Here is a 16,668-nt window from a genome sequence, read left to right as displayed (position 1 = left end):
TGAGAAGGCTAAGTTGGGGGAGAGCAATGCAAGACATAGCTTGATAGCGGGAGCCTTTTGGGGGTTAGGGGGAGACCTGGTGCTAGAGAAATTTCCAGGAATTCATAAAAATTACCCCAGCTAAGACTCCTAAATGGGCCTTCCCTTTAATAATCTTGGTAACTACCCTAATTGTCATCCTAGAACCCACATCTAGTAACTGATGAAGGCAAATGCAGTTACCCACAGCCAAGCACTGGGCTGAGCTTCTGGAGTTCAACTGAAGAGAGGGAGGAAGGATCATATGAATAAGGGGGGGTCAAGAGCATGATGGGGAAAAAAACCACAGAGACAGCTGACCTGAGCTAGTGGGAACATGCACTCTGGACTAACAGCTGGGGAACCTGCATGGGACTGAACTAGGCCCTCTGAATGTGGGTGACAGTTATTTGGCTTAATCTAATGGGGTGGGGGCAGAGTCCTGACAGTGGGTTCAGGATCTATCTCAGGTACATGAACTGGCTTTTTGGGGCCTGTTCCCTATGATGGGATACCTTGCTCAGTCTTGATACAGGCAGGAGGGACTTGGTCCTGACTCAACTTGATATGTCCTATTTGGTGACTCCCCCAAGGAAGGCCCTACCCCCTTTGAGGAGTGGGTGGAGGGCAGGAAGAGGGGAAATGGGGTAGTCTGGAGAAGGTGAGAGAGAGGGAACTGGGGTTAGAATGTAAGATGAGAAAATTTAAAGTAAGAAAAGGAAAAGCATTAAATAAAATTGAAAGTTGACAGATAGCAGGACTATAATCTCTTGCCCTTTATTAATCGAAAGCATGTTACATTAAAGCATTTGTGCATAGCTGACAAATCTCATCTCACCAACTGAGATAAAATCTGCATTCCAATTACAATGAAAATAAATAAATTGAGTCCATTGAAAATGGGATTAGAATTTCTAGTCCAAGAGATGTCAGTGTCACACTCAGCTATATCGCCCTATACATGAGGCACCCTCTGCGTTCTTCCCCCTGAGAACAATGTGAGTGTTCAGAAAAGCAGGAGAAAGTCATTGTGAGAGATGTAGAAACTCCAGCTGCACTGCACCATTCTCCTGGTCTTTATAAATGAAATACGAGAGAAGAGGCCTCAGAGAATATATTTCTATTAAATTCTTATTGGGGTGGATAAGCTTGAATGTTAAAACATTATGGTTTAGAGAGCAGGCAAGTTTTTCATGTTTAGAACATGGCAGAATGCCATTCATAAGAATACGGGCTGGAGAGAAGGATGAGAGATATCATAATAGAAGGAGCCATTTAGGTTTGAAGGGAGATCTGGTACTAGTGAGATGTCTAGAGGCCTACAAGGATGACACCAGCTGGCAATCTAACCAATGGTGGAGAGGCTACCTTAAATGTCCTTCCTTGATAATGTGATTGATGACTTCCTTGTGTGCCATCCTAGAGCCTTCATCCAGTGGCTGAAGGAAGCAGAGGCAGACACCCATAGCTAAACACTGAACTGAACCCCTGGAACCCAGTTGCAGAGAGGGAGGAGTGATGAGCAAAGAGGTTATGACTTGTAAGGTGAAACCCACAGAATCAGCTGACCTGAACAAGGGGAGCTCATGGATCTCAGACTGATGGCTGAGAGGCCAGCATGAGACTTATCCAGACCCCTTGAATGTGGGTGTCAGTGAGGAGGCCTCAGCATCCTTTGGAGCCTCAGGCAATATATCATCATTTAGCCCTGCCATCCAGATGGAGCCCATTCCACATGGAGGGATGCTGCCTCTGCCTGGACACATGGGGGAGGGCCTAGGCTCTGCCCCAGATCATATGACAGACTTTCAAGATCCCCCAAAAAGGACTTCACCCTCTTTAGAGAGTGGAGTGGGGATTTAGGAAGGGGTTGGGCGAGGGCTGAAGGGTGCTAGGAGAGGAGGGGAGGGAGAGGGCGCTAGGATTGACATGTGAAGCAAACTTGTTTCTAATTTAAATAAAAAAAAGAATATGGGCTGCTTCCATTTACTTTATTCTAGCCATTACTGTGACTTTGTTGGCCATTCTGCTATCATAGCTGTTAAGTCTCTTTCCTATCTCGAGCTACACAGCAAACACAAAGGACCTCTTTAGCATGCATTACAATATAGTGTGACCTTTAATGTGTCAGTGTAAGTTTCGGTTACTTGCTTTTCCCTGATGCTTTCCTTTCTTGTTGCTGAGGTTTTGATATGAACCCTCTCTCTTTGAACTGGGAAACAAATGTCGTATGAAAGTTTAGTAAGGAGTTATTCCACACAGACAGAGAGAAAATGCACAAAGCTGTCTTTCTTTCTAATTAATCTGATGGGACAATATCTGAACAAAAAATTCATAGAGTGTGCACAGCTGGTGGGAACAAGTTATTCTACAAATTTGTGTTTAAAGGAAAACTGGATATCTCAACAGTGCTCTATAGGAAAGAGGGATATGAAGGGGGAAAGTTCTAATGCCTGTTAGTGTTGTAGAATACTATTTTAAGATGTGTTACATTTGTTTATGCTGTGGAATATTTGCTTTAATGATGCAAAGATGTGTTGCATTCTTTTATGTTGCATTTGCTTAACTCTGTGAAGCTGTGTTACTGTGCCTGCATAAAACACCTGACTGATCTAATAAAGAGCTGGATGGTCAATAGCGAGGCAGGAGAAAGGATAGGTGGGGTTGGCAGGCAGAGAGAATAAATGGGAGGAGAAATCTGAGAGGAAAGAGGAGCAATAACAAGAAGAGGAGAATGCTAGGGGCTAGCCACCCAGCCACCCAGCCAGCTGCAGAGTAAAAGGTGAAAGTAAGATATCCAAGAGAAAGGTAAAAACCCAGAGGCAAAAGTTGCATGAGATAATTAAAGAAAAGATGGCTAGAAATAAGGCAAGCTAAGGCCAGGCATTTATAAGAAGGAATAAGTCTCCATATGTGATTTTTTTGGGAGCTTTGTGGCACACTTCTTGCCCAAAGAGTAGAGAATAAAAACAACCATCAACAAGTTAGGCAGGCATTGTTCATAGCTTCTTCTCCGAAGCACCATTGAGCCCTGGGACCTTGGGACATAGCAGTGCTTTCAGAAACTGTATTTAATTGACAGAAGGCATTTGTATGCTTTTACAGGCCAGCAGTGTGAGCAAAATTAAAATATGTGTAAATTTGACATTTATAAAGCATTGACATTTTAAACAATATTCTAGCAAATATGTATTATCTCTCTGTGTTGCCTTTAAAACCTTAACAATTTGCATCATATTTCATTCGGTGCTTGCTATTGTGTATACTATCTATCTGTGTCTACTGACATAAATATTTAATCATTCATGTCCCTAATTACTTTAGAGATCACATATTATTGGAAAGTATATTTACTTAAGAAATTTTTATAATTTGAAGTTGTAAATATAAAGGAAGTTACTAATTAAAACCCCTCTTCATTGTTAATACATTGTATCTAGTTATTATTTCGCTGAAATTTAGTTTGTGATCAAAGTGAAAACACTTTGTATCACAGTACAGATTCTTCACTGTCTCTGAATGTCTACATTTTGCATGGTGGCAAATTATATGCTTATGGCACACCATCCCTGATCTGGAATGTTGATGTATACCAGTTGTTTTTGTCCACTCTGTTCCCAAAGTGTATATGCTCCAACAGTAAGATCCCTGTGCAACATAATTGCCACAGTACATGCGGAGTTCAGCCAATACTAACAAACTGACTTTGCAGAGTCAGGTTGCTAAGCTCACATTTAGCTGGCTATCATAAAAACAAAACAAAATAAAAACCGAAACAAATCAAAACAGGGTTTATTTATAGAACCTAGAGAAGAAGAACAATGTGTTATCACTTTTGGGAAAGGAGGTATACCTAGAAAGGATAGATGTTTCAGTTATTAAGCAATGTGAGAACAGAACTCTAGAAATGGATAGAGGAAAAATAACACATAAAAGATGAGAATGAACTCAAGAATAACAAAAGTGAAGTTCAAGTAAAATGAGATATGATGCGTTTCAAAGCTCTGTCCGTCTTTTCAGCAGAAGTGCATTGGCTTTGATACACAGCTTAGACCCTCTTTCTTTTTCAAACTTGTCTCTGGAGTGGGTCAGTATAAAAAAAAAGACATTAAATTTAGTAGTTATTGTTGTGTCTTGTCTCCCAGGTTAGGTGTGAAGAAAAGGAATTCTGGGAAAACCTGATGCCTCAAGTGATTACACATGGCAAAGCTTCTTCATAAAAAGGAGAAATTTCAATTCAGCTCCTTGCTGGGTTTCAGCTGTAATATGTCTTTGAATACTTTACTAAACCTCTGTTTCTATATACTAATCTATAAAATGGAAATGGTTATAATAGCTTCCCTGAGAGTCCACAAGGATTTTTGGAAGATTGCAGCTTGCATTCACTCAAGAGAATAATCTCACTCCAAAGTTTATAGGCAGACACTTTATAGACAAGACCATGACATTTTTTATTATCTAAGAAAGAACTTGGATATGATATAGAGCTTTTATGATTCAAGCTGGTAAAAATCCAGTGCTGCTATCCGTAAGTGTGCAATGGAATATCACGGGAGTCATATACAACTAACTATTCATGATGCCATATAAGTCACGTCATCTGTTGGAACCTCAGTTTTTCCAACTGTGAAATAAAAGGTCTTATGATCTAGGTTCATTGTCAGAATTGACCTACCAAATCTGTATGTGTAAGTTGGACAATTCACATGCATAAAATCTACTCGATGCATTATTCTCCGATTTCATAACGGTCCTCTACATTCTTTAATTCGTATGTTGAAAAGTTGATTTTTTTGAACACACAATATCTAGTTGTAGGTCTATTGGTTCATCATATCTTGTTGTTGGATGTTGAATGGGGTAGGCCATCTTTAGATTCTGGCAGTTATGTGAGGTCTTGTAAGTCCAGAAAATATCTCAAGTCCCTGACTACTGTCATGATGAGGCCCATGATTTATTTCTGCCTTATGTTTTAGATACCAATTGTGTTGTCATATTTTGTGTAGTCAAAAACTAAGCAATGCTGTTTATAGACCATTAGTATATTTGTTGATAAACTTTAAAAGCTAGTATCCCTTGGGAGCCTGCATGCCACTTCATTTAAAGGATATATCCACTAAAATTAATTTTAGAAAAATATGCATCCGAGAGTTCATATATATATGAAGATTGAGTCCAAGAATTTATCCTGTGTACACAGTGAACTGGGGTATTAAATTTCCATCAGATATTCTCTCTGACCAAATCAATCATTAGCTCTTTATGCCATTAGAAAAAGAATATCTTAAGCACAGTTCATTCTTGGCCAACATGGATTTGTGCACAATGCCAGGCAGGGCCCACTGTAGGCTAGATAATAGATAAAGCATAAAACACTTCATTTCAGAGTTTTACTTTCCCTATTCTTACTTCAATTAAATAAAAGCAGACAACTAAATCCTAGTACATGTATAGAATTGGTTAGCACTAACATTAGCTTTTTGAGTCGTGTGTGTGTGTGTGTATGTGTGTGTGTGTGTTTGTGCGAGAGAGAGAGGGAGAGAGAGAGAGAGAGAGAGAGAGAGAGAGAGAGAGAGAGAGAGAGAGAGAGAGAGAGAGAGAGAGAGAGAGAGAGAGAGAGAGAGAGAGAGAGAGAGAGAGAGAGAGAGAGAGTCTTAGGAACAGAACTGGAAAAGGAACTAAATGCCTAGAGGTTAAATAGTTAGCAGCCAGTGTACATTACAGAAGTAGGTAAGAGGTCAACTATATATGCATAACACACTTTCAAAGATGCAAGAAATAACGTGATGTAAATGACAATATTTTCATTAGTTTTTCCCAAATTTTGTCCCTTCCTTGATGTTCACAATCCCTTTACTAGGAATATTGCCAGTGAAACTATGCTTTACTTCATTGTTAGCAGTGTATGTAACAACCACACGTGTAGCATCCCGTGAGAATTTATGTAACAATGTTGCTTTCCAACTTACAACAATTTTGAAACTATGTTAAACTTTGATTTGCCCTCCCTACCCAGGCATATCTCAGTCTCCCTTAAAAATCAAAGATGCGAAAATGATGCTGCATAGCTTTCGTCAAAACAGTAGTTCCATGGTATTTTTCAGGGAGAAGATGTTTCTGTTCTTCATTCACTCCTGAAGCCTGCAAGAAGAACAAGATAGATTGGCCAGTGAAGTGGGTTAGTGCAAAACCTGTTGATAGTCCTCCAACACTGTGCAGGAAGAGAACCACTTGTGTTTCCATGGTGACATTAACAGAGATAGGTTGTGCAGATACTCTCTTCCTGTCAAAAATAATTAATACATTGGTAACTCCCAAAAAGCAAAACAAACAGGAAAAAAAATAAATCCAAACTTTCATAACGCAGCATCCTTGTGTGAAAATTACTTCAACATAAGAGTGTATGTTATGGGTGATATTTTCAGTGGAGATCCAATAGATTCAGTCACACATGACTACCTGGGGAAAAAAGAAATAAAAAAGAATCCCTGCTCTGTTTTTATTAAGGAAAAGAAATATGAGAGCAAATTAGCATCCTTTTTTGTATTGTTTTTGAGACATGGTCTCATTCATCCATCTACACTGTCTTGAACCTCACTTGTGTTCCAGGCTACCTCTAATCTGTATCAATCCACGTCCCTCAATCCTCCCTAGCACAAGGGCTGCCACACCCAGCTAAACTACCATCATTTTACCGTTTAACTAGATCTGATTACATCCATCTGAGACATATGTTTAACCTATTGCTATAGTTAGAATTTGTAAGATTGATGAGCTGAAAAAAATCTTGGGCCCCATTAATAACCCACAAAGGATAAACCATTTACAACTGAGTCTCATTTGCACAGCATCTTTTCCTCTGTTGAGGAAACTTGGAGATTGAATTGCTTCTTCCAAGAGCTCCATCTTCAGTTCCACATGCATTTTAGGTATGTTTTGTGTTCCTAATGTCAGCTACCATTCTGCATTTTCTTCCTTTTCACATTCACAGAAGCTTTAGATAGTGTTCCTATGTCCTTTGTATTACATACCAAGTCTTTTCCCTAAAAATAAACACATAGAAGGACACTGGAAATTGTGTGTGTCCATGACTTTTTGAAATGAGCAAGTTTTTGTTCCTTATATTGCCTGCAAGGTCTAGGTAGATGTTGAGCAATGAGCAAGATTACATACAATTAACAAAATAATACAAAATTCTTTACATTTTAAAAGTTAATATCACCATAAATTTTGAGACCAATAATCCATTTTATTCCTTGTTTTCCAGATTTGCAACATCTTTGTAGCATATTATTTGAATATGTTTTACTACATAAAAGACACGTCTATGTTTAATATAATACCTAGTATGTATTTTGTGCTCAGTAACAATTGAAGTCTAGCCACTAATAGAACACTTACTATGCCCTATTTTTAAACAAAGTACATTACTTAAAATAATATATTTCAATTAGTCCTTTCCCTACACAGCTTCTCATTGCAAACATAAAGCTAGGATAAAATATACTTAGTCCTAATGAACCTTAACAATTTGAGCTCTTTAACTCACAGTAATAGAAGAAGGATTTGCACCACTGACAAAAACATGTTCAGCAAAGTGCTGCTGGGTGTTCTTCTTTTAGTTCCAACCACTAGAAAGCTAAAGCAGTAGAATCACTTAAGCTAAGCGTTCCCAGACTGTAAAACACAGCATTCTCTCTTTACTCTCTTTAGCATTGTGTTCATCATACTATGAGTGTTCAGAAAGGTTATTGCATTTTTATCTAGTATAAGTACAAAAGGTAAGACAACTATATATTTAGATGTAACAAATATCATCTGATTTTCACATTTTTACAAAGATTGACATGTCATTTGATTTCAGATCATCTTTGCATTCAAGAAGATGCTACATGAACTTACTGACACCTGATGTTCAGGGATATCAAGTTTATGACTGCTTCTATTTGGCTGCCTTTCTTGCAAATTATCTTACATTTACACTCCTCTCTTTACTATCTTCTCTATTTTGTACATTCTTTCATTTTCATAGTCATTAGTTGAGCTGAGGTATTCACTCACAATCAGTGTTTATGCTCTTACTTTATTTGAATCTCAAAGATCTTCTCAAACCCATGTTGAGTCAATCGGGCCCTACCAACTATATTACTACTTATAGATACAGTCAAAACTGTAAGGACAAATTGCATGTATGCACATAGTTCATGTGTCCTCTTAAACTCATTATAAAATAATATATCACTTATTTTTTACTCATCCTATTTAGGACCTATCCACACTACTAAAAATATGTTTTCTTGTTTCATTACATTGGACACATTTTAGGTAACAAATTGATTGATTACATAGATAATTAGAAATAGATAGAAGAGATAAAGATTTAAGAGAAAAATAGATTTTCCTCCCATTGGAAAGTACAAAAGGAAACTTACTTTGTTTGATTTATTTTCTGGACACAATGATTCACTTTGCTTTCTTCTAAATGTCCCTAGGCTTGGAAATGTGGACATGACTCCACAGAAGGTGTAAGAGCTGGAAACATGGCTCTCTTATTTATTCCAATGTAAAGATATAGGATGGGACATGGTAGATATTGTGAAAACACTGGAGATACAGTTAACACTACATAATGTATTTGACTTCAGGCTGCTTCAGAATTACAAGGAAAACTATTAATAGAATAGGTGACTTCTAAGGCTAATGCCCATTTCTAAGACATGTGTTTCAGGAGCTGTAAATGTGTAGTCAGATATTCTAACTTGAAGATATCATGGAATGCCTTCTGAACAAGCAAATGGGTTTGCCAAGATGGTTCCATTAATGAGTGATGTTTGGTGAGAAAAGATGCAGATGAGGTGGGCTATGGAAGGTATCTCAGATGAGAGGAGTTATAGATGACTTTTCCATCTTAGCCTCTTATAGGGAAGAAAGAAGAACTTTAGGAGGATTTAAGGAAGCTTCATATGGCTCAGAAAAGGGGGCAGGGTGGGACGAGTGAATGATGATCATGGGATGGAATTTGGATGAAGCTGTGGAAGCGGCATAGGACCTGCAAGGGCACAGATATATCAGTAAAGGGTGAAGACTTTGAACTAAAGATGATAGTAAAGGGTTTTTTGCTATGTTTAAGTATTAGTTGGCATGTGGAGAATTAGTTGGGCTTATTGCAGAGCTAGGTAGGAAGATGTTAAAGATGGCCACAGTAAGAGGGATAGACAGAATTGGTTTTGGATGATATCTGAGGACACATGGGTCATCACAGACAATGGGAAAACTCCACAATAAAAATCAACTACAGGAACCATGTAAATCTCAAGTTGTGAGGAAAGTTATGCCACTGAGAACTGCCACGAATATAAGCTAATTAGGAAGTCCACAGAGAAAAGGATATGTGTTTTTGAAAAAAAATATTTTGTAGGTACCTTACAATTTAGGCATGTAAAAACATAATCATTATACAAAATCACATAGTTCCTTAACAGTTACATTGAAATGAATTGCTCTAGGCCAGGAAATATTAAGCTTTTTGTATATTTCTAAAGTGTGCACATACACACACACACATACACACACACACACACACACACGAGAGAGAGAGAACACAAACTGAATACATTTTAAAAGTAGAGTTGAAATTTCTTGCTATGTAGATATCATTTTAAAAAGATTATCAGTTTATCAAAATTTCATTTCTACATTGTGAGATACAACTTTACATTTAAATGGTTACATGGTCTAGAAAAAGGCAGCTCAATGTTTTCATTAAAGATATTTTTGTCTCAACCTTCATTGAATTTTAAATTGAATATTAATGTGTGACATATTTTCAGCCGCATTGACATTTCAATGATAGGTGCATTGAGATGGTCCTCATGATAGAGTTTTCCTCTTTCTCCCAAGGTGTATGAGACAGGGTGGGTGGGTTGGTTATGGTTAGTATAATGCATCACAATATTAACATACAAAGTGAAAGTCACTTATTAATAATTACAAACCTGAGGGAAGGGTATATTCTCTTTCTTCTCTAGAAAAACACCGCAGGCATTCTGTGGAGGTAACAATATAATTTAAGGTTTCTTTCAACTCTTAATCCTTAAACTATTGTCAAAATGTCCCACCTCCTAATTCTATTCTACATAATTTTCATGAAATAGAAAAACTCCTCTTTCCAGTATACCCTATTGAGCACAGGCAGCAGCACAAACTCCTTTTAAGTTTTGTAGATCAAGAAAACACTCATCTATTTGCAGACTTGATTCAAGGTCGATGTGAACAGTGTGTCTAGCAGACATTGTTTCCTATTCAGAGAAGCGAGGCTCTTGTTTAGTTCAGAGCTGTAGCTAAGAACCCCTGTTTACAGCTTCATTATTACCTTAAGCTCTTACACGTTTTTAAAAAGAGAATAATTTAACAGTGAGCAGGTATTCGAGTATACAAAGACAAATATAATTTCTTCAACTGCTATATTCTTCCATGTGTTAAGCTTCAAATTAAACTGAAGGACATGCAAACAAAAGTCACTTTTGTCAAAGCCTTTCCTAACTCATGTTTGGATGATATGAGATGTAATCTCTTAGGATGCACAAGCGATCAAAAAGCCAGTTTTGGTGGAATACACAAGAACTGTTTGGACTGTGTGGTTTTTCTTAAGTGAAATGATAAGGGGATCTGTGGTCCTAATAGGGAATAAAGTATGCTAGGCCTGTTTGAGATGCTTTAGTGTGCAGAAGACGGTGTCAAGTTTGGTGTTCATAAATTACCAATCTGGGATAAGAGGTTGAATGTATGTTGAAAACTTAAACCTGTTATAGCTGAACATGTTTAACTAGTTAATAAGAAACATCAAAAAGACAAAACCCTGAGGTCAAGGGTCATTTCTTTTTCTTTTTTTTTTTTTTTTGTAAAGCGATTATATGCTGTTTAAATTGGTTGTTCGGGTCTGTCTATAACATAAGTTTAATAACCTAGCTCAAATGCAGATTTCTAATTTTCAATTAACATAGGAATAATTTTGTTTGCTAAAATAAAATAAATGAATGAATGACAATTCTGAGACATGAAATGTTCTAGGTAGATCTTTTTAAAATTCCAAATTTCAAAAAATCATGTGGCAACTGTATAGCTCAAGCTTTAAGTATTAACTTTTAACCTTTGACCTTACAGATTTTAACCAATGAAATGTCTCTTTAAACTTTAAAGGAAACAATGATAACGAGCGCCTGGCGATTGCTAGACAGCGAATTCCATATCGACTTGGTCGAGTAGTTGATGAATGGCTACTCGACAAAGGTAAAAACATTGATTAAAACTTCAAATAAAAAAATAATTTGAACATAACCAAGTAGTACTTCATTGTAACACTAATAAACATAAAAAATAAATTTTCCGTAAAACTAAATTAAAAACAAATTTAAAACAGTAAAATGTAGATAGTAATATTTGCATACCTTGTATAATAATTTCTATACATTTTTAGAAGTACCAACGGTTTAATAATCTTACCCAGTTAACTTAAGGTTAAAGGGACTGTTAAATATAATCCACTAACTCAATCTATGAAGGTACTCAGAGAAAGCATTAACCAAAAATGATAAATCATTTATAGACTATATCCATATTCCAGCCTCTAAATTATTAACTAAAACATGTAGTTCGGATATCTTTATCATGATCCTGAAAAAAAGCAACTCTTTGTTTAAACTCTAGGATTCTTAAATAGTGGGCAATATGGATTGCCAGTCAAAATGAAGTCCCTTTAACGTTTGGAAGCTTCTGACGACATTTGGGAACAAACCTTAATTAAAACTGAACTTAAAGTTGTGTGCATGCTTTAGGGGCGGAGGGGACTCTGCTCTCCTGGAGTCTCCATTTGACGCTAATGGTACTGTTGCTAGGATTGTCTTATGGAAATGTGCCATGATTTCTCCATTGGTTTGTGTATCATTCCCGAGGCCGCTTTTTACATCTGAAGCTATTGGTTTCTTTTGTTTTGTTTTCATTTTATTTTGTTCTGTTTTGATAGACTTGCTGAAAGCCAATCAGAAAAAAAATATTTTTGGAACTTTTTTTTGACTCTTACAAGCTCAATGTAAACCATTCATTTCCTTGCAGTGTGATTGCCGGAAAATAGAATAGAAATAAAAATGGATTATTACCTTCCAAAAAAATTAAACTGTTTCTAAAGAATAGCATGTAGAGTTGTATGGGAATTATGTAAATTATGAAATTCTTTTACAATAAAATTTAAAATGAGAACTTAGCTCTGACAGATTAATTTATTTCAGAGGTGATTTTAGGGTAACAAATATTTGTAATGTTAGATATACCATACTTTTTAAATTTAGCAGTTTAAATTTGAGAGACCAACAGTAAGCTCTTGAGGCAAAGGAAAACGGGATCCACTAAAAAATGATTTGTAATATATATTTGATTGGTCTTTTAGCAAAAGCACATTTACAATATGTTGAAAATTTATAAGTATTTGCCAGTAATTACGCATTCCATGGACACCTCATTTCTAAGCAATGAATTATGAGTCAAACGCCTCTCTTATAGTTTATTGCTCTCATTATCCACCCCATGAAAGATCTGTTTTATCATTCTTTGTAGAATGCAGAGTTCACAATCAACATTTTTGCATGTATGTAATATTATTTTTACAGGGCGTCAGCTCACAATCTTCAATAGCCAAGCAACCATAATAATTGGCGGGAAAGAGCAGGGCCAGCCCTTCCAGGGCCAGCTCTCTGGGCTTTACTACAATGGCTTGAAAGTTCTGAATATGGCAGCAGAGAATGATGCCAACATCGCCATAGTGGGGAACGTGAGGCTGGTTGGTGAAGTGCCTTCCTCTATGACAACCGAGTCGACAGCCACTGCCATGCAGTCTGAGATGTCCACCTCAATCATGGAGACCACCACAACCCTGGCTACCAGCACAGCAAGAAGAGGAAAGCCCCCCACAAAAGAGCCCGTCAGCCAGGTGAGCGCGTGCATGTCACCCTTTCATTCTGCATCTGTACTCCAGAAGGTGGCCTTTACTGCGCATGTGTCTTCCCAAACAGGATTTCGTTTCTGATCTCGTGCTCTCGCCTTTCTTGGAAACCGTTGTATGTGATCTGTCCTCTGTGAATATGAACTGTGTGGGTGTTGTTGATGGAAAGTCTGTAGACTTTAACAAACAAACAAACAAAAGGTCTGTATTGATTGGTTTGGTTTGGTAGTTGCTAGCTGGATTCAAATTCGATAGCCTTGGTTTAGCGCGTAGAGATGGGAGGGTCTGTTAATGAAAAAACTTTTTAAGTTTAAGGTTAACAAACAAGTAAATCAATGGCATATTTGAAAGGCTTTGTTTATTTAGGCTTAGCCCGTCATCAAAATAAAAGGGATTAGGTTGTGGGTTTCCTGATGAATGGCGGGTCTGTTTTCTACTCATTGGCTTGTCTGAGGGTGAAACTACTTTGTGTGCTATGTAATTAATTAATGATGTAATTAAACATAGAATTCACATTAATGAGTTTATTACTAAATTCTATGTCTGCAGCTTTCAATACAGGTTCATTAAATGTGACATTGGTGGAGTTGGCACGTTTATAAATTCAATGGCAAAGTTCTTACTGATCGCCTAGATAATGAGCTGAGTTTATCATTGGCATTACATCAGAGAGCAGAGATAAAGACTTACCAAGTGTTATTGATGCAGTTGAAATGCTGTTAAGTGATATGAGATCCTTATTGATATTTGTAGGTTTTGCACATTCGGGTGTTAATTCATTCAGAATTTTGGTGGGTGTTTTGTCTTTCAAGATTGGTGGCTTTATTTTGCTTTTACTAACGAATGTTTTCCACAGTTAATTTATAACAACTTTTCAAATATATATCCTTACTTATCTAGGAAACAGTATTTCAAAGGAAGAACTAAAAACAACAATGATTTTAAAAACTGCTTTTGGATCAGGCATTTGAAAGATGTTATCAAATTTGGAAAGAAAACACTAGAAACAAAGTTCTGTGTGTCTTAGTGCTCTGTCATTTCATTAAGATGTGTTTCAAAGGAAAAGAAAAATATGTGTGCTGACTTTTTACTTTGAATAAGATGGACGAATATGAAATGAATTATAAAGAGAAAAAAAGAAGTATTTAATCAGGTGAAGAAGAAAACTGACCAAATGTTGAAATATAATTCATAAGTATGGTACAGTGTTATATTGTATATTTTATAGTAATGCAAAGCCATTTATCTCATTTGTGTTTTCTTCATTATTTGCATCTGACCAATAAGTAAAGTGGATTGTCTCACAGGACATAACTCTATTATGTATTTATTGTTAACTATCTACATGGACAGATTGTGCTCTGGGCAGGAGGACAGAAGCAGATGTCGCTATCCTCATGACATTTTTAGTAGGAATGTTTACTTTGAAGAGCCTCATGTTGTCAGTTGTCTGTACCGTGTTTAGATTTATGCTATTGTTTATTATGTAGCACTCAGCTCTTTTGATTAAGACTTGTGGCTTTAGACAGACTCATTCTTGCTCATGTGGCTGGGTAGCCTTAACTTGCACTTTGTTTAGAAATTGTTACTGTTTGGCTGATGACAATCAACTTGCCAAGGTGAATCTTCAGCAAGAAAAAAATGTAAAATAATTAGTAAAGTATTTCCTTTACATAAAACAGTTCCTAAGAGAGTATCCAAGCATTTTATTCACGGTTGGGAATGTTTTGGAAATACAAGTTGAGGTGGTTCAGTATTTTTCTTGCTAAGCCTGTACCATTGTTAGCTAATTAATTCTTCAAAAATTCCTAGATAAACTTGAATGTGTTTCAAAAGAAGGAACAATGACAATAATTACTGTAATGTAACTTATTAAATAATATCTGCTGTTTTTAACAAAATTTAAATGTGCAAGTAACGCTTTGACTTAAAAGACAAATACAAGGATAGTCAGCAGCATTGTATAAAATTAATTAACACAAAGAGAACAGGGTTAAGTACTTGTTAGTTACCAACGAGGAATCTGTCATAGATATTCCAAGTTCAAGAGCAGTAGTGGTTTATAGAAGTAAAGAAGCTGATCAGTTAGTGAACACTTGGTTCATTTGAGGAAATATTGAGTTAAATCAAAGACTACTGTCTTCATCTCAAAGAAGATATTTTAAATCTTCAAAATTTTCACAGAACAACAGCAACAATTAAATAATTTACATTAATGTATTACAGGCAAGCTGTTACTGACATTCCGTGGTATCAGCAGTGTCTTAAATTTAGAAATAATTTTTGAAAGCCTTTTATAGTCACATGTGTGTGACTTAAGGTAACAATTCAGCATACACTATAAAGGAAGGAAAATCACCAAGAAAAAAACAAATTATTTTTAATGATAGGATAACTTGTTTCCCTTTTTATCTCAAAACTGAGTTTTTAATTGCTCTCTAAATACAAAGATGTTCCTGAGAGAAAGATGATATATACATAGATGATAGATCTATACATCCATATGTGTGTGTGTTTGATTGATAAAAATTATATAAGTATCTTAAATTTTTAATAATAAGTGATTTTCAGCACAAATCCCAAGTCTGAAAACTTTGCCTACTTTTTAAAGATTAGGTGAAATAGCTGTCCTTAAACTTTGCCCATAGTGACCACATCGGCTTGCTTTTATCAAGTCCCCCACTAAATCATGTACCAAAGGGGTCATTCCATTTTTCCAAAGCCACACTGCACTGTTTCTTTCAATCAATGTGTATTTTCTTCAGTGATAACACCGAACCACTTATGTGACAATGACAGTGTATCTAGCTGTAGTGGCATGTTTTAGAATTGTGGAAACAGATTTTTGGTGACCAGAATTAAATTGGATTCATTTCAAATAGATGATATGACATTCTTTCAGCTATCCTGCAGGGCAAGGACTGGGTGAGAGAGGCATTTCAGATTTCACAGAGTCACTGAATAGAGGAGTGTTCAGAATATCCTCTGCAAAGTCATATCTACTCCTGCTTATGAGTAAATATGCTTGAAGAGATAAGAAGAAAAAGTTCTCTCTTCTGAATGATGATCAGTGTTCACACCGGTTTCTTAACCTTACATGATTTGCAATAATAAAATAGTAGAGATGACTACCCAAGGTGAAATTGCTTTTAAGAAAAAGTGTTGAACAGGACAATATTGATACCTTTTACAGGGGTTGTATAGCATTTACATGTCTTGGATTACTGAAACACTTAAGCCAAAGTATCTCTATAAGGCTTACTAACTTTCTGGAAGCATTTTCTCACACAGAAACATATTAGCACAATTCATTCTTAGAATGGGGAGAGCTGTTTTGTTTTGGAGATCGTTAAGCAAAATTGCTACCTGCTAAGTGCTGTGTCCGTTTCTAAATAACTTCTGAATGGATCTGTGTGAATGGTCAAAAGGAAAACATCTCAGCATCTTTACCATTTTTTTCTGCTTTTTAAATTAGCTTGTTTATTTACTACTAATGTGCTATTTCTTTTAAGATCAATATCATTACTTTTTCCCCTGGAATATGACTTGGCATTACTGGAATATTCACTGGTATTTTCTGTTCTTCCCTTTAAGACCATTTTACATACTGTATGCAGAATAGATAATTCAGAACCTAATGAAATTTTTCTTATGGA

General features: G+C 36.3%; 1 protein-coding gene across 32 annotated transcripts in view; it reads left to right on the top strand.

Annotated features, from left to right (window-relative positions):
• The window catches only part of Nrxn1 (neurexin 1), a 1,058,108-nt gene that overhangs the window by 915,255 nt on the left and 126,185 nt on the right, over positions 1–16,668 (top strand). For 21 of the 32 annotated variants that reach the window (XM_040736989.1, XM_040736999.1, XM_040736994.1 and 18 more), the window contains 2 exons: positions 11,218–11,307; positions 12,681–13,000. In XM_040736989.1, coding sequence (XP_040592923.1) covers positions 11,218–11,307; positions 12,681–13,000 — 410 coding nt within the window. The remainder of the gene's footprint in view (positions 1–11,217; positions 11,308–12,680; positions 13,001–16,668) is intronic. The other 11 variants (XM_040737007.1, XM_040737015.1, XM_040737014.1 and 8 more) reach the window with 1 other exon arrangement.

This window comes from Mesocricetus auratus, unplaced genomic scaffold (genome assembly GCF_017639785.1).
Source record: "Mesocricetus auratus isolate SY011 unplaced genomic scaffold, BCM_Maur_2.0 Super-Scaffold_100676, whole genome shotgun sequence".
NCBI classification, from domain to species: domain Eukaryota; kingdom Metazoa; phylum Chordata; class Mammalia; order Rodentia; family Cricetidae; genus Mesocricetus; species Mesocricetus auratus.
Note: the sequence above shows the minus strand (reverse complement) of the source record. Positions and strands in the feature narration are given on the sequence as shown.